Genomic DNA, 23,486 nt, shown 5'->3' with positions numbered 1-23,486 from the left:
ATTGAAAAAACACAGGCTCTCTATCTGCACCACCCAAATGGAAACATATCATTCATGTCAGCTGTTACAGATTTGGCTGCCAACACTGTTGTAATCTAATAAGAAGCAATGTATGTGTATAAGTTCATTTAAAATATAACTCTTGTCTTTGCAGATGAGTTCGGGCATAGGGAGCTATGCCACTCTGTCTCCGAAACGACTGGCAGCTCACCACGCCTCTGACCAGTACAAGATCTCCCACGAGCTCTACGCTACTGCTACACTGCAGAGGCCTGGCAGTCTGGCAGGTAGGAGACCACACACTCACACATAGATATAAACATAAACATATGTGTAACTCCCCCATGTAAATGTGCTCTACTGATAATGTTAAAACGAATGAACTACACTGTGAGTGGTATAAGGATACAAGACAGTCCCTCGCTATATCTTTGAGTGTTTGTGTCTGCTGTTGATCCAACATTTTACGTTAATGGAGCATTTGTGCTATAAGAGAGGACCCATGGTACATTTTAACGTATCCCACTGCCATTCTAAGAAATGTCAAGTTCTGCATATAAATCGATTGAATCAGCCAGTCTTTAAATAAGTACAACATTGTGCTGTAGAGTTATCTACTCTATATCCGAGCACTTTTACATACTTCACCAGAGGCATCTTTGTGGCTGCCCTTTATAAAGAAAAACTTGAATGCATTAGCTGTTCAGCAGTAATACTTGTGAGCTGTTTATGAACAGGTCTGGTGTGACTACCAGACAGAAGCCTGCTCTGAGAAGATTAACATGATTCAGATTCTAATTGTGTCATGGAATAAGATGTATTTACTGTGTCTGGGTGCTGAATGTGATAGAATGACACTGGTTTCAGTGCCTCAGCTCGCCTTATTTGCTGCTGCAGTTGCATTGACTAGTCACCAGCTTTCTCTCTTGACTCTACAAAATTGAGTTGGCTGAATATCAAACTGAAAATGAAAATTTGTTGTTGAAACTGTTTATGGTCCATAGTGTAAAATTGTATTTGAGCCTGGCTGTTTATGGCTGTTTAAATGAAATACTGTAGATAGCCCACTGTTTCAAGGACTTTAAACTCTCAAGGCTTCTATCACAAGTGCCATTCAGACTAAAAGTAGTTTCAGATAGCTTTCTTCTTTCATTTGGCTTTATTCAAATGTACGCCATGTGCTTGTCTTTTTTCCAGATTGAGTGTTTTCATTTTTTTATGCAACATAAATGAAATATTTGACAAGATTAATATTGATTAAACCAGGCGGCAGTGTTTTGAAGCTCCGGAGTGAGTTAAATTGATTGGTCTTTTAAAGTTGGAGCTATATTGATGAAGAACATGACCTTCATGCTTTACCCTGAGGGCATAACTGTGATCTTGAAGCAACGCCTGGGGTTTCATCTCTCTTGAAGACTTTAAATGAAGAAGAAAGAGAAAGATCCCAGGCAGGAGCGAGTTCCAATAAAAAAAGAGATTTCAGACTGTCACTGTCACTAGCAGACTGGGTCAAATGATTATCAAGATGTGCTGGGACTATCATGCTGTGTTGATTGTATCAATTTAGGTAAATCATAAATCCTGGAAATGCCAAATATTAACTTCTCAATCTGTAATTCTTGGTACTTAACATATTTCCTATCCTACCAACTGAATTATTAGTAGATACTATTAGTCGGAGGTTTGCTTAGCTTTAGTGGGCAACATCCTCCTGGAAATAGCACAGTAGAGTTCATGTGAGCAGGCTGTTTGGAGAGGTACTTAACAGCTCTATAGCACCTACTCTACAGTGGAGTTAAGCTGCATGAAACAGAAATTGCCTAAAAAAAGAAATGTCCTCTGTGCTTTCTACATGAAGGGCCTGAGTGATACAGTCCAGTGTTTATAAATATTGTTTGCCATACTAACATAATAGCATTACGAAGAAAATGAATGACTATATGATCTGATTTGTTAGAAGTAATTAACACAGCCCAGTTTTCATGATGGCTCATATCTAGTTTTTAATAAATAAAACTGAGATTTGGGCAGATATTTAGAGTTTGGAGCCTCTGGCACACCAGTAATCCCTTGAATATTTAGATATATGGTCCTGTTCTATTTTTGATATGATTGGCCCAGAAAACTTTGGACCTATACGATCATATTTGACAGCGTACCACCCAATTCTGGTAGTCACAGGAGGCACTTTATATGAAAAGACAAATAGTGTAATATCTTGTTTTTTACTGCAGGTGTGATATTTAGTTTGCTTTTTTATTAACTACACAAACAGAACCGAGGCATCGAGGGACCAGAGTTGGTTTTTAGATGTTGCTCTCCTTTTTTAAATATTTTACAGAATAAAACATCCTGGGAGGGATTCTCTCCCTATGTTTCTCTCTCTGCGTCATTCTATCTTCTCTACTTAAAGTTCCTTCTCCCTTTGAAAGAAAGAGGTCAGTACTTCCACGAGTGGGCCCTTGTGAGTAAAAAAAAAAAAAAATGAATAAAGAAATAAAACCGACTTCAAAGCTGAAAGGGATGAAGGGGAGAGAGAGAGCTGGGATGAGTCATGCCGTTAATGGGTGTGTCCACGACTCTAATTAGCACTCCTTCATGCATATTTTGACCATCTCTTGCTCCTTTTCCTTCTGTCTATCTGTCTCTGAATTTACCTCATTTCAGTTGAGCTCAATGGTCGACGTAGCGTCTGAGATTTCCAACCATTTTTCTCTTGATGTGCTTTACTCACTCCCTTATTCTGACTGGCTTTCTGCGTGGCTGCTGCTGGTTAGCAGAGTGTGACAGGAGACAGCCTTTTTTGTTAGCAAAGCGGCAAACAGGCCAGTCAGTTAACCACGCTGTTGAAAAAGAGGTTGCACAAAACGCAATAGCCTCTTTGCCACAGTCATGCTCAGAACAGCTACTGCTCTATCACTTGTGGTAGTCCGCTATAGGAAGCACAGTCTGGCTCTTGTTTTCATCAGCAAGGGTGCTTGCAACGTCCGACCTCCTGTTGGATGAAGCTGGTTTAGGATAACAGATTCCTGCTGTGTATTTCTGTTTGAGTATTCACTGCGTTTCATCTGTAAAATACTCTTTATCTGCTTTATTGGACAGTTAAGACAAGAAATAGACACCGGTCCTAAACTGCTACAAAAACTGCAACATAGCTACTGTATGCACTTGATCCTGCTGAGATGGCTGAATGCCTCACATGCATTGATTTCTGATCTGATCTGAAGGGTTGTGGGGTTTTGACTGTGTTAAGTTGATGGTGGATACACACAAAAGTCTGAATCTTGAAGCGCTGCACTCATCCCCCCCTTTCTTCCGCTGGAAAATGCTCGGCATGCGACTTGCCATCGATTGAGAGCTAATGCGATATGATACGACGTTAGCTCCACTGGACCATCTCTCTTTCTCTCAGTCACTCAGAGCTCTCTAAGCCTGTGTGAATATATGCGCACGTCTTTTCACCTTATCTCCTGCCATGTCACCCCCACTGGCTCGTCTTCATATTCCCCGAGTCTCCTCCTTTTCTACTCCCCCCTAATTTTAATTTAGCTCTGTGTTTTCAGAGGGAGGCCTTACATTTGTTCTGCTGTGTAATGAACAAATGCCTGCTGTCAATGTCTTCCTTGCCCTGTGTCTGTGGGATTGCTGCCAAACATGGAGCAAGAGGGGGGACACTACATCTCATTATTTTATAGCTGACGACCAGCAATGTGTTCCGTGGAGATTAAAAAAATGAAATACAGAGGCATCCCTCTCTCTCGCTCTTTTTTTCCTCTGTCTCTCTCTATATATCTGCCTATTTCTTCCTATCTCATGTGTCGCTGTGCATGTGCCTCTTTATTTTTTTGTCATTTTTTCTTTACCTTTGATTTGGTGCATCTCTAAATCTCCATTTGCCCTACTATTCATGCAAACACACACGCAACACCGTCCTTATCTGTCCACCGTATACATATTGGGCTGTCTTTCACTCTATGATCTGTAACTTTTACACCAGCAAAAACAAAAAAGGTCTTTGGTGGATGGACAGGTGTAAAAACAGAGGAGTCACATAGGGATGCATTGTTGAGCTGACTGCTGTTTTCCTTTCCTTTCCTTCCGTCTCATCATCACTGTTACCGTCTTCTTTCACCTATCATCTTCACACCTGTTCCTTTTCTTTTTGTGTACCCATCCATCTTCTGCAACAATCATCTGTCCTTATTTTTTATCGTCTTTCTTACAAAACCCCTGTATATCTTGATTCACCCTCTCCATCCTCTGTGGTTCTTATCTCCGCCTTCCAATTCCACTTTCTTTCCATTTCCTGCATGAAATTGCAATCCATCTTCCCTTCCTCCATTTTTCCTCACATTTTTTAAATCATCCTCTCAACCCTCTATACCACCCTTCTTTACCTCTCGCTGTACCTCATCTTGCATTTGCCTCTCTCCCTTATTTACTCTTTCATCCTGTCTCCCTATCGTACTAACATCTCCTTTCCTTTTCTCTCTTTTCTCCAGGCTCTCGTGGCTCCTACAGTAGTCAGCACAGTCAGGAGCCCCTTCGGCCCTTAGGGTCTCCAGAGCACCACATAGACCCCATTTATGAAGAACGTGTCTACCACAACAAGGGCCCCATGAGGAGCCTCAGCCAGGGCCAGGGGCCAGACACAGGCCCCTATCGCAACAACACCGGTAAGGCCCTTCTTACATTTGTATAATCACTAACAGCTATGCAGTTTAATTTATGCATTTTTTGTGTTTTTATTCACTACATATGGTGTGTGTGTTTGGGAAAAAGTTTAAACTTGCAATGACAACTTCTCATTTCCCTGCAGACACTGCAGACTGACAACAAAGATCATAAATAATGGACAGGATCTGACATGTGTGCCTTTATGCATATGTAATAATAGAGCCGGGATAATCATGCATGAGGAGGCAAAAGATGTGTTCATTAGGAGCTAAATTTACATCCTTTCATGTTATTTGGTTAATCAGTCACACAGCACACATTCACCTCATGTTAATTGATGCTTACTCATTGTCAGGTATACAAGATATACAGATGCAGCAACACTCATCAGGACAGCTTCTTCCCACATGAGTTGAATGTTAAAGCCCTTTTTCCAGGTTTGGTTAATGCTCCTACTTTGTGCTGTGTATTTCATCCCACACAACTGCACCCAACCCAGCAACAAATGAAGAAAACACATAATAGAGTATAAAAAAAAGGACTGTAGAAAAGGCCATCACCAACCCTTTTGTTCTCTGTTTTTCTTCTTTTTTTTCCAGTTGCCAATGAAGCACAGTTGGGCGCATTTTCTATCAAAGTCACACAGTCAGACACACTCATTCTCACCCGCTCCCTCCGTAACTCCATTGTTGCCAGCAATGTATTTTTAATAGGGCCTCATTGAGCTTATCTCAATGTGGGTTTAGGTACGCCATGTTAATCCCATTACCGTATCATACCCACATGAAAACACCCAAGTCGGTCACGCCACGTTCACAGCTCCCTCGATGTCATTAACCAGCCTAGCCTTAATAGCTATCATTAGCATTTGGGTCAGAATCATAGAAGTAAATATGCCACTCTAGACCAGCGTTTGAGTTGATCAGTTTGACTCACTTGAAAGGAGTGAGAGTTGCCTTTAAGCAGAGAGTGTAGCTTTTGAAGCACATTTCAGAGTTAGGGGGGTCACTGGCTTTGCTCTTATTCTTGTGGGATATTGCTTTGATTACTGTCGGTGAAATTCTGAATAGTGCATACAGTGATAGGATTGTCTTTGTGAGCAGGAATTAATTAAATAAGTTCTTTTCAGAAGTGTACAGAGAGGATCCACTGTTATCTATAATTTAGTGCGCCTTGTATTTGTAATTTCAATAGATGGGTATAAGAAAACTCACAAAGGAAATTTGTACTGCAGCTACAAAAATCAATAGACTGTGGATTAAACCGTGTACATTTAATTGCAACGCTTGAGGTTTACAATATGCTTCTCCTATGATACAGTATTTTAATAGATTGTCTCATGTTGTTTGAACTAAATCCTCCGTCAGTATGTCAGCATGAGGCTTTTTCACCTCATGCAAAATTCCCCCCTCCTACTGTTCTTGGCCCATGTAAGTACAGTGGTAAATCAACACAGCGACCATGAACGGCACCTTGAAGTCACTGAGCTTTTGAATTAAGGCTTGGCCTTAGAGCGGCATGTTTTAAAAATCGTGTTAATAGTCTGTGCAGTGACTAGGAGGTTGTCTAATAAGGATTCATAATGCACAGAGTGATAGCGCATAGTGAACTGATAAGGGCTCTGCTGACATGGTGAGCAGTAAGTCATTAATTATGTCATAGCTCCTTTTCTTGGCAATGGCAGGCTCACATTATTGGTTCATTAAGCTGGCATGGATCAATGTAATTAATGCTATAAGTCATTCCTGCGTTGGGAAGAGAATGAGGACGTTTGTGTTCGTATTTCATTCCAAAATTTGCAGCCGGAGTCACTGGGTCTATATGTGGTGCACAGTGTCGGGCTAATTCAAGGCCAATTTAAACAAGGCACTCGCAGTCAAATGAAGCTCACAGTATTCATTGAGTGCGTGGGCCACCACATTACTTAACTGGACACTTAACTATGAAGAGGAGCTGCATGATACAACAAAAGCAATTTAAGTGACTATAATTATACATGCACTGGATTTTATAGGGGCTGTTTCCTGACACAGTCGAGGACAGAGAGGCAGGTGGAGAGAAATAGGGAGCAAACAGGACACGAAGAAGAAACAAATTTAGCAGACACATATTGGGGGTCAAGACTCCAAATTGAATCAAATTTGTGGAGGCGAAATGACAGGTTTACACCCAAATTCTGCACATTGTTCCGCATTTTCTTTGGCTCAAACCCTCAATACACAGTCGCCTGTTTTTTGTTTTATTTTAACAGTGGTGCTCTTGTGATTTGTGTCCGCCCTCGGCTTCCTCCATCTAGTCAAAACACCAACAGACCTGTAGTCTGAGGGAGTCTGCTGACATTTTCTCGCGGCGCAGTGGACAGCAGTTTGACAACACACTTGACAGTTCAGTCAGGTCCAGTTTAGAACACCGTCAACTGGTTAACCTGTCTGTCTGCTCAGCTTCCATTGCTCTCCACTTTTCACAGCTCAGTTCACTTGTGGTGTAAGATTAACAGCATTGTCACCACAGCGTAAAACAAGTGAGGAACATGTAAAAATAAGTTGCTCCTAAACATCTGCTCCACCTGAATGACTGTGTTTGCATCTTGTCAAACCTCTCTCATAAACACACACTCTTCGGTTATTCTTACTGACTGCTATCTCACCGCCTACATCTACCCAGCACATACACACACCCATGCACAGCTTATTTTTGCAGTATTATTGTGCAAGTATGAGTGTGTATCTGTGTGTTCTTGCACTATGCATGTGTGTAGGCAGTGACGCGCGGCGTTTCATTCCTGGATTAAACCAGGCCAGCGCCCCAGAGGACTGCAGGTTAATGTGGCCTATTTCAAGCGATTATTCCTGCATGGCCACAGCGTCTCTAACACACACATCCGTACACATGCATCCTGGTACAAAGATTCGCAGCAAGAAAAAAGCCCCAGGATGTGGTTTACACATTTGTTTATTCTTCCAAACAGACACTGTGTGTTTTTGAAATCAGCCTGCAGTTTGTCACTTTGCTTTTGTATATTGTTTTTTACAGTCTCCCTGTTCCTGACAACAGTCTCGCTCTCCCCATTCAATTCAGTGACCTCTTTCTCCTTCTGCTTCTTTCTATTTTCTTCCTATTGTATACAAATATTTCTGCCTTTCACTTCATTTTTTACTGCTTTATTTCACCTACTAATTCCAAGGATGGTGAAATGTATTGGTTTAAACTCTTTCTTTCATACTCTCCTTTTCTCTCCTTCTTCTTCTTCTTTCTTCCTTTCCTCTGACCTTTTCTCTTTGTTTTCTTTCTTTCTCCATATCCCCTCCTGCCTTTGGTCTTAAATTTTTTGCCTTTGTACCTCCCCTCCTTATTTCATGAAAGCTATCTTGGCCTGTATTAACGACTGTGACCACTGGGAATAGCATCAGCTCTGAATGGATGTGGCACTTTTTCTCCTTAATGGCTTATCATCAGCCCTGCACGTAGCTCAGGTGGCGACAGTGAGAATGGGTAGATTCACTGCCGCGGCTATTTGTTAGGTGCATCTAGTAGCCAGGTTGAGCTATTGCTGTTGATAAGGGGTGTTATGTAGTTTAACATTGCTCCCTCCAGTATCTTTGAAGGAGACAGACACAAATTCTTTTACAATCATTAATCACGAAGCCACGGTAAAAACAAGGTTATATTTCCTCGACCATTAGCCAAACCAGATAACCAAATGATGCAAAGTCGTGTGGGAAAAACTGTGAATTTGCGTTTTGTGTCGTACATTACATGCATTTTTCATCACATTTTAACCAACACTACTGTGGTCAGTCCTGTAGTGTTGTTAATGTGTTTATACCTTATCACCTGCCAACCAGACAGCACCATGGACGCTGCTTTATCCACTCTAAAGCTTTGCAAATTAAGAGTCTCATCTTAGAAGTTTACAAGAAAGTTCACTTTCCGTACACCACTCTCGGGTGTATGTGAAAGTTTTGTTATTGAGAGTTTTTGCAGAGAAGTTTCTCATGCATGTAGACATCAAGCATTTTGAAGAAGCCAAATGCACGCTACATTTACGTAAATGAAATTTAATGAGTCCAGAGGCAGTTTTTCCATTTTTTTTGTCCTTCTTGGAATAATTTTTGAGGTTTGGTCATAACTCTGTAGCTCGGATTCAGTCTCTAACGCCATGTTCTTCTGACTCCTCTCCTGAAATGAGATAGTTATTTCTGGAACTTACAGCATGTTTTTTTTCCTCTCTACATTTTTGGATAAATGCTATGAAGACTGTGGTGTTGTAAGAAACACAAAAAATGTGAACACACACTGCTTAACATTAGGTTCCTGTAGTTAAATCCATGCAGTCCACAGGACAAGGGATCAACTCTTTAACTCACATAAGGGTGTGTGTCTGTCAGCTTGTGTGTGTGTGTGTGTTGTGTGTGTGGTCCACAAAACCAAAGGGATTACTTTGCTTGAAGTTGCAGCTCTTTTGCACCAGTCCCTTTTGGTGTGAATGTGCACACGTACAGCACACGTGCACAGTATTAAAAAAAAAGTGAGAGAAAGGAATATGGGGAAGGCTTTGCATCAAACCATTAAACCAATCTGCTTTCTCCTTTAAATCTGCTGTGTTCCTTCTGTAATGAGATCTGACATCCTAATGAGGGGGACAGAACAGAGAGTGATGGAGGAGGGAGATGAGAGAGAGAGGGAAAACAAGCCCATGAGAGAGCGGGTAAAGAGGAAGAGGACTTGGAGAGAGGCTGCAGTTACCGTGCCTCTTCTGACCAGGAGGCAGGAAAAGTTCAGGGCACCTCTTAAATAGAGAAAGTGACAGATCCTTGAAATGAAAGAAGAGAAAGGAAAAGGCTCGCTTTCATCTGGCACATGTCCTCCAGTATCCAAATATGGTTTATAATACTAATTATAGTCACTTGGGCTGTGTGTGGGCATTTATGGCGATATAGTTGATGGTCTTTTAAAGATTTAAACATCTTTTGCAGCTATTTGAACACATACCAAGACTTATAAATACATGTACATGCATGCATAATGACACATTTTAGCTTGATTCTAGAGAAATGTTATGTTTAGATAAGGTATAATACAATCTTTATATTTAAAAGTGTGGTAATTCCAACAAGTAAGCTTTTCTTACTTGCAGGAATTGCAATGTTTTGCACTGCTTGTTGCAAGTGCCTGGTTGAAATAAGGGCAGACCACGAGGAGCACTGGAAATGGAGCAGTCTCAGTAGACCTGAATCACCAGTTGTTTATTAATTAGTTCCTGTTTAAACCTCAGTGTGGGCGACCAAAGCTCTGCAGCATTGTTAGGCCTTTTGGCAGAAGCATCTCCCCAGTCACTTGATTGTGTCACTCACCAGGCTGTGTCTGTCGCCAGGTTAGATTAGGTTTGTTTGGCCAGGATCAATTTCAGCTTGGCCCCTGATCCTGCTGATCTTTTAATGAACCGACTGTCTTTTAAACACCAGTAAACAGAGAGTTGTGATTTTGCACTTACTTATAAAGTGATGTTTACTCCACTTTGAAAATGTTCCTACTGGTTAAATGCCCATTACTCTAATAGTCATAGTGCAGCCCTTTATTAAAAGAAAACCTCTAATCTTCATTTAGTTGAGGGTCATTTTGATGGGAAGTGGACTAAGGAAAGAGGGGTAGAAGGAAGGAAGTAAAATTAAATTCATTTATTTTCATATCCTCTTTGTTTTTTTTAACAGAAGAACTGAACTGTGACAGACAATGCAACTATTAATTACAGAACTATTCAACTTAGTGCACAAAAACTTCATTTATGAGTTGAATCCAGGTGACTTATATTTTGGAGTGAACGTACAGTATGTACAGTTTTTGCTGAAACCTCAGAAAGCTTTAATTACCAACTCAAAGCATCTGAATTACTCCGCAGATCAGCACAAATTCTTTCCCTTGCGAAAACATATGGCACTTCCTAAATGTAAGTTTAAATGAAGTTGGTGCTAGTCACCCTGCACCACCCTCTTACAGATGCGTGCGCACACACACACACACCAGTGGCCCTAATGCTGTTAGTTGCACACTTACACAGCAAATACGTGCACAAAGCATGCTCAGAATTGCACGCACATAAACACATTCCACTTGTGTCCCATGCTATCTCAGTTTACATGATTAGCATATTCTTTGTATTATCAGCAGTAATGAATTCATAACTGTAGAAAGAAACATTCATTTGTTTTTGTCCTCAGAGATCACACAGATAAATTTGAAGTCAGCACAACAGCAGCATTGACTGTCTTCATCAAATGAAATGAAATGTTCATATCTGCTGTTTAAAACATGTTTTATTCATTAATTGATCCACAGTTTATTGTTGTGTACATTGCTTATTACCTCTGTGGCTGCGCTTGGTCTTCCTGTTGTTCCTTATCGTAACATAAATGCATATAAATAACTTTGCCTCCCAAATGGTTTATCCCTCATATCACAGATCATTTTAGCCTCTTTTTTATAGGCCCTTACACTGTTGCTACATTATTTAGATTGAATCAAACTCAAATATGCTATAGAGTAAGTCATGTTAAAGTTCAGTGCAATATCTATCCATCTTCTAGCCCAGTTATCTTATTCAGGGTCATGGGCGGGCTACAGCTTACTTCAGCACACAGTGGGCGAGCGGCAGGGTACACACAGGAGAAGAAGAGGAGTGTCCAAGCCGGCATGTCTTTGGACTGTGGGTGGAAAAAGGAGCATCTAAAGGAAATCCACATAAATTAAATGGAAATGTCCATAAATAAAGGCCCTAGCTCTTTCTCTGGAATCCTGCAGTGAGGCGACTGCGCTAATATCTGAGCTGCCACTTTTCCCACAACTATGATGATTTTTCCTGATTAAAGCCATAAATAGTCCCATAGATCATATGATTGGTATTAAATATGAAGCACACTTAAAATAGTTCATCCTACAGTTGTATGCTATAAAATTATAAAACAAAGATTTTCTTAACGAAAGGAACAATACAAGGCAGGTTAAGTTGTTTAGCACCTGCTAAAGACAATGACAATGGACAAAGTGGCAAGAAAAAGTAGGTGAACCATTTTAAATTTCCTAGTTTTCTGCAATAATTTGTCATTAAATGTAATCCGATCTGCATCTAAATTCCAGGAATAGACAACCACAATGTGCCTTACCTAATATCACACAAACAATTAAAATATTTCCTGTTTTTTTAGAACACAGGCATAAAACATTCATAGTGATAGTGAACCCTTGGATTTAATAACTGGTCCAACCTACTTTGGCAGCAACCAAGTGCTTCAGTAGCTGCTGATCAGACCTGCACACCTTTCAGGAGGAATTCTGGACCACTCCACCTTACAGAACTGCTTCAGTAATGCACTCATTCATTATCCTTAACTGATTAGCTGAACGAGGGTTGCGGGGGGCTGGAGCCTCTCCCAGCTGACATTCAGCGAGAGGCGGGGTACACCCTGGACAGGTCGCCAGACTATCACAGGGCACAGGGCACATAGAGACAGACAACCATTCATGCACTCATTCTCTCATAAGGGCAATTTAGAATCACCAATTAAACCTAAACTGCATGTTTTTTTGCAAGAGTGCTAACCACTACACCACCATGTAGCCAGAAGTACTTCAGCTCAGCCATGTTCTTAGGATATTTAGGGTAATTTTCCTTCTGCATCAACCAACTTCTCACTGAATATTTATTAGTTTGTTCAGTAAAGACATGAACTATTGTAATTGTTTGTGTGGTACTAAATTAATCACCTTGTGTTTGTCTATAATTGGGACGGATCAGATCACATTTTGTGACAAATTAATGCAAAAAACTAGGAAATTTCAAAGGGTTCACATAAATGTTCTTGCCACTATATGACCTATATGAAGGCATTGTGACAAGATATGGCAATGTGAAAAAATCATAGAAATGTTCAAATTCTTATTGTAGTTAGCTGGTTTTTTTTATAAACGGCAGCTAACAATAGGGTCAATCTGTAAAATGATATATATTATATTAGAATTGTTCTGCCATACATTAGTGTGTCACATGCATTTGCTGTAAGCCTTATATAAATGGAATGCCCTTCAGTTGGAAAGAAAAGAAACTCATATTTTTATGACTTTCACTATTGTCCTTCCGCAGCATGAACATTTAGCAGCAGCCACTGCCCTGGAGCCCCTGCTGAGTCTAAGTGGCATGCTCCGAGAAAGACATGGCACCTTGACTCATAGAGACAAGTGTCCTACAGCTCCCACACTGTAAAACGCTGTATACTTGATACTGAAAGTGCAAAGGAGGGCGTTTGTGTTTGTGTGTGTGTGTGTGTGTGTGTGTGTGTGTGTGTGTGTGTGTGTGTGTGTGTGTGTGTGTGTGTGTGTGTGTGTGTGTGTGTGTGCGTGTGTGCGTGTGTGTGCATGTGCGTGCGTGTGCGTGTTCGTGTGTGCATGTGTGTCCTCCAGTGCTTCCAGCTCAGGAACATCAAGAGCTGTGTGTTGGCCAGGAGGCTCTCCCAGGGATAAACAGAGGGAGAAACTAATCCTTACTCTCCTCCACATTCAAGCAGTGTGTGTTTCCGTGTGTGTGTGCATGTTTGCTTCATCCATGGCTGCTGTCGGCAAGGTTGTGTGCGCATGCTGTTGTATGACCTTAAAGCATTAGAAAAAGATGTGTAACAGGCACGCATGTTTAGTCCATGTCAATCACTTGCATATTTAGAAATCCGTGTGTGTGTGTGTGTGTGTGTGTGTGTGTGTGTGTGTGAGAGAGAGAGAGAGAGAGAAAGAAAGAGAGAGAGAGGGATAGAGACTGTACTGAGGGGTTTTGTGTAATCGTGCTGAGCGCTGAAGCGTGTCGAGAGAAAGGACATGTCCTCAGCTCTGATCACATAGTCTACTACAACCACAATAGAGGGGGAGAGATAGAGAGACAGAAGGGTGTTAGGGAAGAAAGGAGGAGAAAAACATGAAATGAATGTATGACGGAGAGAGGATGACAGGCGAAAACATGGAATCAGAGAGGGGGGTGAACTATAGCAAAAGAGGGATTGAAAGGGAGGGCTTCAGAGAACAAAAAGATGGATGGAGGAATAGACAGAGATGGACATATCTACAGGGGGGAAGAAAGAAGAGAAAAGGGCAAGGGAGTGATGGAGGAAAAAAGAGTGACAGAGACAGAGTAGGATTGAAAGAAGTGGAGGCAGAGATGAAAGAATGAGAAGGGAGGATGGACATGGAAAGCTCGGAGGATTGGTTTGATCCCCCTCTATTTTTTTTCCTTTATCTCTCCCCCCCTCCCTGTTTTCCTCCATCTCTTGTTCATTCAGCGAGGCGCTCCTTCGTCTCAGTAGCCCCAAGAAAAAGTCAGTCCTGTTCTTAGCTAGCCGGCCCCTGAGCCGGCTGGCTAATTGCAGAGGTATCACTGTGTCAAATGACTAATAGAGTTTCCCTTCCCGTCGCTAATCTGCCAGCAGGAGCACAGCCGCGATTTGTTTACTCCACGCCGAAGCAAGGGAATACAAAGACACACCCGCCCTTTTATTTCCTCTCCAACATAATTTCACGGCGCTAGAGCGTTGGGTGTGAGAGGTGTTAGTGGAGCGTGCATGTGTGTGTCTGTTTGCATGCACACGGCACATTTTCATGATTTGTTTAATATTTCATGAAACGGCACAGTGAGTTTCCCTCACGCTGGTCTTTTAATTCATGAAAGTCACAACCTCTCGCACACATGCACACATATGTTTGCCTTTCTGTAGAGAGAGAACCTTACATTTCAGTTTATATCATAAAGCCAAACCTAAAACGTTATTTTTATCATATGCATAACTTTTAAACCTGAATCTATAATCTTAAACCTCAATCTTTGACAAAATGTCATCACTCCAAAAGTGTAAAACCTTGGTTCTCACAAGGACAGGAATCCTAGAGTACACACACTCAGGAAATACATACACCATGACAAACATGCATGCATAAACAGGCACCCACATGCTGATTTTTGTGAGGCAATATTGGCCCCAAAGGTCAAGTCATCAGTCAGAACAGACCATTACCAGAGCAAATGATAAATTCAGCAGCACTCCATTTACTTAAGGTAGGAGGAGAAGAAAGGGAGAGCAGACAGGAAGATTGAGTGAAGAAGAAAATGGAATGCATAAAGAGGTGTTAGGAAGCTGAATACAAAGTAAGAGAATGTAAAAACAACGGGCTAAAACAGTAATTTGGTTTGACATTTTTGTGGGATTTCTGTCTTTATGTTCTCTACCATCTCTCTCTATCATCGGTGCTTTCTCTCCCTTTCCTTTTTGAGCTCGACCCGAGGACATCCCTATTCAGTGGTCACAGCACAGGCTATGAAAATAATTTGACAGGCCAATTTTTTTTGTGTTTTACTTCTATCTACTGTTCTCCCACCCCCTCCTTAGCTCTGAGGTTCATCCTATTTGGGTGTCAAGTGTCTCAGTGAGCGCACACTGACACTGGTGGTGTTAGCCCAAAGCCCTGGCTACTAATGAGACGTTCAGAAGGACAGACACACCACAGACACCATTCAAAGAGTACAGAAAAGACTGGGATTTGCTTCTGATGGGAGTGACTCTGCTTCATTACCCTCCTATACCCTCTGTTCTAAGCGGCTGTACTGTCTCTAACTCCATCGCCTTGTGTTTCCTCCCTCTTGCCTCTGGTTTGGCTCTTTTCTAAACTGCAGCTCCAGCCCTCATCTCTCAGCTGTTTCTCTCTTTTCCCAGGCTCTCTTTACTGTTTTTTTCCGTCTCTGCCTAATTCTTTGGATCTTTGTCAAATTTGGGGCATCAGTAGAAGAGCTTGCACAGCCTTTAGCCTCATGGGCATTGCATGGCAAAGTCTGAAAGTTGAATTTTTTAACTGTCTGGCTGGCAAAGTAGTTTTGTTAACCTGATTTTAGAGTTAGGAAATAATAATATGCTAATGTGGTTACATCATACAAAAGGTTCCTTGTGCCTCTGGTGGGCACACTAATGGCGTTTACCAGTCTTGGTAAGAATAATTTAAATAAGAGCTTTGGCAAATGATTGTTAAAGACTGGTTCAATCGGCCTCATGCACCAAATAGGTGGTGTGTGTGTGTGTGTGTGTGTGTGTGTGTGTGTGTGTGTGTGTGTGTGTGTGTGTGTGTGTCTGTGTGTGTTTGTGTGTGTCTGTGTGTGTGTGTGTGTGTGTGTGTGTGTGTGTGTGTGTCTGAGAGCGACAGAGGTGAAAAGGAGAGTAATAAAGGGGTTGTGAAGGTCAAGTAAATACCACCACTCAAGACACTGCTAAAGAGCAACTTTGTTGGTCACATAACAATGAGACACTAACCTCAGCACACACACTTACAATCACACAGCATCCTTCTTTGTATATGTTGAGTGTGAGTGTGTATTTTCCCATCCAGACATGTTTTTCTAATTTTCTTTATAAAAGGAGGCTCATTGGACTGTGTTAAAGCTCCAGTCAAACACATGGCCACGTATTGATTTCGAGGCTCTGTGATTTATCATGTACTGCCTGAAGAACACATTTATGGTGTTTTTGCATGTGTGTACGCGTGTGTGTCTGTGTACACATACCTTGATTCTAATGACAGATGAGATGGATCCCCCCACACCGTCTGTCTCACTGTTTTTACAGCCACAGAAACGAGGCCCCCAGACTCACATTAACACCTTGATATATTACCAATTCACTGCTCCAACACGGCGGGGAGGGGAGGTGACAGCTACTATGCCCCTGCAGGCTGCTTACATCCCCCGAGCAAATCCCCATTCAATTTCCATCTCACTCTAAAGAGAGATAGCTTGGTGTTTTACTTATTTATTTGTTTTATTTTATGTATTTTTTAGTCCTTATTGCTCACCAGGCAGATGTCTCATTGTGCGGGAAAAGTTTCTGCAATCGTCCTCTAGCTACCCGCAAATAGGCTTACGAGCAAAGTTTCCATTTTTCATTGCCTGGGAATGGCAGGCTAATGAGTCATTTGAGTGACAAAGCTAACATTGTTTACAAACCCTCAGTGGAAACTCTTGTATAAAGTGGATTTTTACTAGACTACAGTACTTTACATAGGAAGAGAAGCATTGCTAAGTTGGTCTCAAGTATTACTGTTTGCTTAAATCAATTTACTTTGAAAAGAAAAAGTTGACTTAACTCTGTCAACATGATTTGTGTGCATTGTTATGACTGTTATTGGCAGTATATTTTCAATACAATGTTGCCATATCAATATTTTATTTAAAAAAATGATAGAAGTTAACTCTAAACTATTAAATCTATTTTATGTTTTCAGCTAGTTTTTGTCGAACACATTGATTTCAGCAGTCAAAGTGATCTCAAACTTTTGCCTTCACAACTTTTGTCTCTTTTTCTCTCTTCAATCCTTCCCTCTGGTGAACATTGGTCCTTGTTGTTAATCCTGGGCATGTGGCCAATATTTATCCATCCATATGGAGACACGCTTGTCTTTTCCAACAACCTGTTCATCTCTGTGCCTGCTATTCTGCCTCTCCTCTTCTCTCCTCTCCTCTCCTCTCCTCTCCTCTCCTCCTCTCCTCTCCTCTCCTCTCCTCTCCTCTCCTCTCCTCTCCTCTTCCTCTCCTCTCCTCTCCTCTCCTCTCCTCTCTTCTCTTCTCTTCTCTTCTCTCTCTTCTCTTCTCTTCTCTTCTCTTCTCTTCTCTTCTCTTCTCTTCTCTCTCTTCTCTCTTCTCTTCTCTTCTCTCCCTTCACCTTTCCTTTTGTCTTCTCCTCCCCTCCTCTGCCCTGTAGACCTTACCCAGCGTGTCCATGACCAAGTCCTAAGTTATGTCCTCTGTCCCTACTTTCCCGCCATAGCTCCCTCCTCCCCGTGGTGTCGACTCCGCCCCTTTGCAACGCACAGGAAGTCACGGCACGGGCACAGGAAACTACAGCCGTGGCGGGACCAACAACTACGCCACAGTGGGACCAGGCTACACCTCAAGCGGAGGTGGCGGAGACGTGTATGGCTCAGACCCCTATGTGGCGGACCCCTACCGCACCCTACAGTACTGCCCCTCGGTGGTGGAATCTCCCTACAGCAAATCTGGACCTGCCCTGCCGCCTGAAGGCAGCCTGCAGCGCTCACCTTCCATCGATTCGATTCAGAAAGACCCAAGGTAGGATTAAAGGGGTGTTTGGGGTGTGTGTGTGTTTGCTGGAGCGTGTGTGTGGGGAGTAAGATGCTTAAAGGCACTTTGAAAAGACAGACGTGACACACAATCCATGTGCTGATGTGTTAGAGGATTTAGCAAGTTTGGTAAAAGTGCAAAGACACACACCACATAAACTTGTACTACTGTATTTGTGAGGACATAAACTTAAGTGACATAACTTCAGGTACCACTCACCCACCAATACACTCCACCAGTTTCTTTCAAGACTCTCTATGATTTGGGTGTTCAGGCTGAAAACAGCACCGCGTTAAAAGCTCCTGAGTGGCATGTTGCTTCAGGCACTGATGTGGGGATGAAACACCATCCAGGAAGGTTGGTTTAGCTAATAGATTCATGACTTTGAAGGCTTATCAGACACCAAAACACCGTACTGTAGAGAAGGATTTCACAACTCAAAAAGTTCATTATTGTTGCCAACAACAATCATTTTATCCGCCGTCTAGACAATAGTTAGGTAAACAGCAGAATTGTGTTTATTCATAAACCATGTTTATCTTCCACAGTAAAGGACCAGGTTCACCTTTTTTGCCAGACAAACTCTACTTATTTCTGTCTACATCAGACACCAATGCAGTGCTCTCACTTTTTCCATGTTGATCATAACTCTGGCGTATTCCCCATCAGGACTAGTGTCACTGCATACTGGTTGTGTTAGGAGAAAAACAATTTATAAAATACAGTTTTACTCCAGTCACACACTGGTTGCTTTAGAAGCTCCATTTCACCTCCCTTGGTGTCATGCTGTGTATAAAAAAAGTCCTACTGGGCTGTGATCACTTCCATCCTCTTGTCTCTGCAATTAAGCAAAGCTCACTCTCCCTACTTTATTTATATATATTTCACAGGACTCTTGATGTATAATTCCTTTAATTACATAGTAAGAGGGACTGTGCCGTGCATGGATCAAGTCTCAGCTGCAGCTGTCAATCAGAGGAGAGGGAGAGACAGTGGAAGATATGAAAGACAGAATAAGAGAAAGAGGATGGGAGGGAATTATTTAAAACAATGGCAAAGAAAGAGAAAGTGAATGGCTGACATGTGCACAGTCAGATGAACATGCAGTCCGGAAGACTTTTCAGTCTTGTGAAGTTGTATGAAGTATCTGATAATGAGGCCTGATGGTTTGCTATTAATGTAATCTGACTGACTGGCCCAAGACAGTCTTCATGTTTTCACACAAATTATCTCTAATGTTCCTTCTCAGCGAAAAAATAATTTATAGGTTTGATTTAATTTTGCAAATGAAACAGACTTCCTAAAATGTGTATTTTCTCAGTTCAGCGATTTACTTTTTAGAGTAAACAGCGTCTCTGACTCATGGAAGACCATTTTCCCTTTTCCCTTTGTAAAAAGCGAAACTTTTTTTATATTCACACCAAGTTTGTGAAGCCTTTGTTGTTTCAGTTTGTTGTTTGCACTATGTGGCTTGTATATACAGAAAATTCTTCCTGAATTGAGGTAGAGGCAAAGCAGTAATATAGCTTCCGTTTTCTGTAAGCTGCATCTATACCCACCTGTTTGGGTTTTTTTTATAAAGGCACACAAGTCACACAACAACAACATAAGCAGTTGCAACAGTAGGTAGAAATAAGTTTATCAAAGAGAAAAGAAGGAAGAAGTGAGCTCAGGTCACCAAGGTAAGGAACAGTCGCATGGCTTGCTCTAGCACACACACACACACACACAACACACACACACACACATACACACACACACAGGTATACAGCATCATACCCTGATGTTTGGCTGGATATAAACCCAGATAGAAGATTATGGGAAAGAAGTGATAACAATGCAATGCAGAGTTGAATGCTGAAATATGAATTCTCATCAGAGATAATCCTTATGTGCATTCATCTATTGATATAGCTGTGGAGATTAAATTTAGTTTCCATACATTAGCTAGTATTTATGTGCAATATGGAAGACAGCTTTTTAAACCATTACTGTCTAATCTGCTTGAACAAAGGCAGTGAAAATATTTGAAAGTTAATTGCACTATTTCTGTCTAAATGGGAGACTACTAATGTGTTTTTCATTGCATATAACTCCTATGGAGTTTTATCAACCTTTTTATTTGTTTTTGGTTTATCAAAAACACTGATAATATACCTGTAGGGCATTTAGATTTAGTAGCCTACCATTCATAACACACCCATCTGAGACAGAGAGATCACTGCCAAAATCTTTTCAGTATGATATTTATTGAATGAAGAAGTTATTGAAGTTCTGAAATTAGCTGTATCCTATTTACATTAAAACAGCTATAGTCACAGCAGCCTCAATTTTGGACATTTTTTCAAAACTTTAATAACTTTTTAAACTTGGAGAACCAGATTTAGGATGTGAGTGTAGTTTACAAACACACTCAGAGGTGCACAAACTAATATATTACTGTACTTGCAAAAAAGGCATTTATTATTGTCCCACTGAGTCATAAACACACTTAGTGGTTTGCACAAGTACACATAAGAGATCTCTTGTGCTGTGTTCCAAATTGCATACTTTTTTGTTACTTTTAGGACGTACTGCAGCTTACTTTTAAAGTGTGTACTGTTGCATTCAGTATGCATGCAGTTTGGACGCAATACTTTGTCATGACATTGCTTCTTGAACTTTTATACATACAGCACAGAGGACTGTGGGTCAGAATAGCCATAAAAATGCTGCAAAATGCAACCAGATGCAGTAGGACATCCTGGTATTTTTTGGCACGCTGCATTTGAAGTACTACATATTGGGACATACTAAATATTTTCCTATCTACTTAATAGAACGGTAGTATGGGTAATGGAACACACCCATAGTTTCCCCTACAGCTTTAAATACTGCATATACACAGAGCCAGACAGACGTCTTGTTCCCCCCCATTTAAAGCTTTATTTTAGACAATAATACGATTAAAAAGTGGTCTGTCTGGTGTCTGCTGAACAACTGTTAACAAATGCAGTCATTTTGTACATGGTTCCAATATTTTGAGAGCTCCTTGTGTGTTGAATGTCCCCTGCAGAGTTCAATAAAACCTTATTTAATTAAAAGTTATTCATGACTATTTTAAAATTCAGACTTTCCTAGCTGGAGCTTGGTGGTGTGAAAATGCTTTAGACTCAGCGAGTTGTTTACTTTTATAAATATAGGCCAGCCGTGAACTCCAAATTATTTAGAACCACGGGTAGCTAAAGTGCATAAAACCTAAAAAGAGAATGTACTAATGAGAGGATTTTCATAGCAACACTACAGTTTTACATCTCAGTCCCAAAAACTGTATCCCTGTAAATATGACTACAACTACAAAGGGACAGTTTGCATAAACAACTAATAGTGTTTGACTGCTTCAGTGTCAGTTTATCTAACAAATCCCTCCCATCACAACCTATTGCTGATATATTTAGATTATTTTCACATAGGATACATTTTATATATTAATATTAGATGGATTCATACTACAATACCTAAAATGTATTGTTTTGTTGTGTAGACACTCAATCCAGGCATTTTATGTACAGCAAAAGCAAAGCAATACTAATTATTAGTTCTGGCATCAGTTCGCCAAGGTTAGGAACTGTTGCATGGGTTGCTATTTCACACATACACACACTATATGAAGCCAGATATATTATTAAGATTATGGCAATATATAGGGAGAAAAGAAGTAAAAAAGACAATGTCATGCACAGTTGAATGCTGAAATTTGAATTATGGCATGATGACAGAAATTGAAGTACAATGCTACCTAATATACACGGTTGCCCATAAAGTTGAAATAATTTTGTTTTCAGACACAATCCTCTTACATTTCCATTGTGATATGTTTGGAAGAGATTGATTAATACAGTTTTGAGAAGATTGACACTCTATCTATCATGAATAATTATATTATTTCATGAAACGGGTAAAAAATATATTTTATATATAACCAAATTGTTTATGCTATTGTTCACGCTTCTGAAACAAAAAACCATTACCATATACTCAGAAATCTTCTCTAGGTGCTGGAACATCTCTCTGAAGTTATTGTCTATGGTGCTGTTACAGCAGTTATTATTATTATTATTATTAGTAGTAGTAGTAGTAGTAGTAGTAATAGTAGTAGTAATAGTAGTACCAGTATTATAACATAATTTTAATAATATTTAACACAATCTGAAATCTTATTTTCCCATGCCAGTTCCTAATGGTCTTCCAGCCAAAACATTATTTTTCAACCCATCATAAGCTGAAAAGGTAATATTTCACCTGCCACAAATCCCTGGCTTCTTAAAGACTTCTGAAGTCCCTTGCCATAAGATAATGCTGTTTGTGAGGCCCTGTCATTAAAAAGTTTTGGGAACTCCTGCCTTAGACCAGAGCAATAACGTCTATGAATTAAAATTTTTATTTTTTGAAAATGTGCGTAGTTCCTCTATAAGACTAAGTCTAAATAGTTGCCTAACAGTGTATTTAGAAAGACTTAGAAAGAAACATGGCGTTGGAGAGATGCACTGTAAGTGAACAGTATTTCACTTACATTGTTCATTTGTGCAATGTGAAAACATCAATTTCCTTTCATTGTTTTGCCTTTGTCTTCCTTTCTCTGCCTATTTGTAGTCTTTAGGATCAAGTTAATTGAACAATAATAATCTTAATTAGATTTTTGCGTTATACGAAACTGTATTGAAGTCCTTGTTATAGTTTCATATATAATCCATTTCTCAGTGTTAATATCATTGAATTGGAGCTGTGTATTACATTTCTCTTTGCCATAAGGTTAAATGGCCTCCTACTCAAACTTCACTCTCTCTTTGCTGTAATTGGACCTAGCTGAGCTTACATGAAGTGGTAAATGAGTTAGCAGCAATTAGATACAAGGAACACTCTGAGTGAGGGCAGAGGTTATGCCTGTGTGTATGTGTTAAGTGTCTTTGTGCAGTGTGTTTATAAGAAGACTTTTTGTTAGAATTCATCAGCACAGTCTAAGTCTAATTTGTGCATGCTACTGTATTGCGTATTGAGTATTTGTGTGTGTGTGTGTGTGTGTGTGTGTGTGTGTGTGTGATAGTGTGTGAGTGTGTGAGTGTGTGAGTGTGTGTGTGTGTGTGTGTGTGTGTGTGTGTGTGTGTGTGTGTGTGTGCATAGCAGCCAGTAACACAGTTAGGGGCCATTACAGTTGCAGAAGAGTGAGCACGGTAGAGCAGAGGTGAGGACAGCAACACAAAGAGAAAACTCAATAACTGCTAATGGATGGGAGTGAAGAGAGGAGTAGAGGAAGAGAGGGAGATAAGATGGATAAGGGGAGGGAGGTAAATGAAAGCAGCGAGGGAGGAGTGAGGAAGGGATGAAAGGAGACACACAAAGAGAAGAGGGTGGGAAATTAAAGCGAGGATTTGGTAGAAAAAATGGAGGATGTTAGATAGATGAAGATCAAGATGGAGAGAAGTGAATAAATAGATGCAGAATTGAGGAGAAAGGCAGAGCATAATGTAGATAAGTGTTCCCCATCATTGTTTTGTTTGTGTGTTTTCCTTTAAGCTCTCTCTGTGAAAAGAGGTTCTCACCCCCACTGAGTTTCCTTTTAAATTGAATCTTAAAAACAATGTAGGGAGCAAAATGAAGGAGAAAATGTTGAGCACAG

The 23,486-nt window shown here is 40.6% G+C and overlaps 1 protein-coding gene across 1 annotated transcript in view; it reads left to right on the top strand.

Moving 5' to 3' along the window:
* ctnnd2a (catenin (cadherin-associated protein), delta 2a) overlaps positions 1-23,486 on the top strand; it is a 272,893-nt gene that overhangs the window by 135,664 nt on the left and 113,743 nt on the right. Inside the window, 4 exon segments of the mRNA XM_059326789.1 lie at positions 155-287; positions 4,503-4,676; positions 17,451-17,530; positions 17,532-17,818. Of these exon segments, the coding sequence (XP_059182772.1) occupies positions 155-287; positions 4,503-4,676; positions 17,451-17,530; positions 17,532-17,818 (674 nt within the window).

This window comes from Centropristis striata, chromosome 23 (genome assembly GCF_030273125.1).
Source record: "Centropristis striata isolate RG_2023a ecotype Rhode Island chromosome 23, C.striata_1.0, whole genome shotgun sequence".
Lineage (NCBI taxonomy): Eukaryota > Metazoa > Chordata > Actinopteri > Perciformes > Serranidae > Centropristis > Centropristis striata.
The sequence above is the reverse complement of the archived record's forward strand: the minus strand, read 5'-3'. Positions and strand labels throughout refer to the sequence as shown.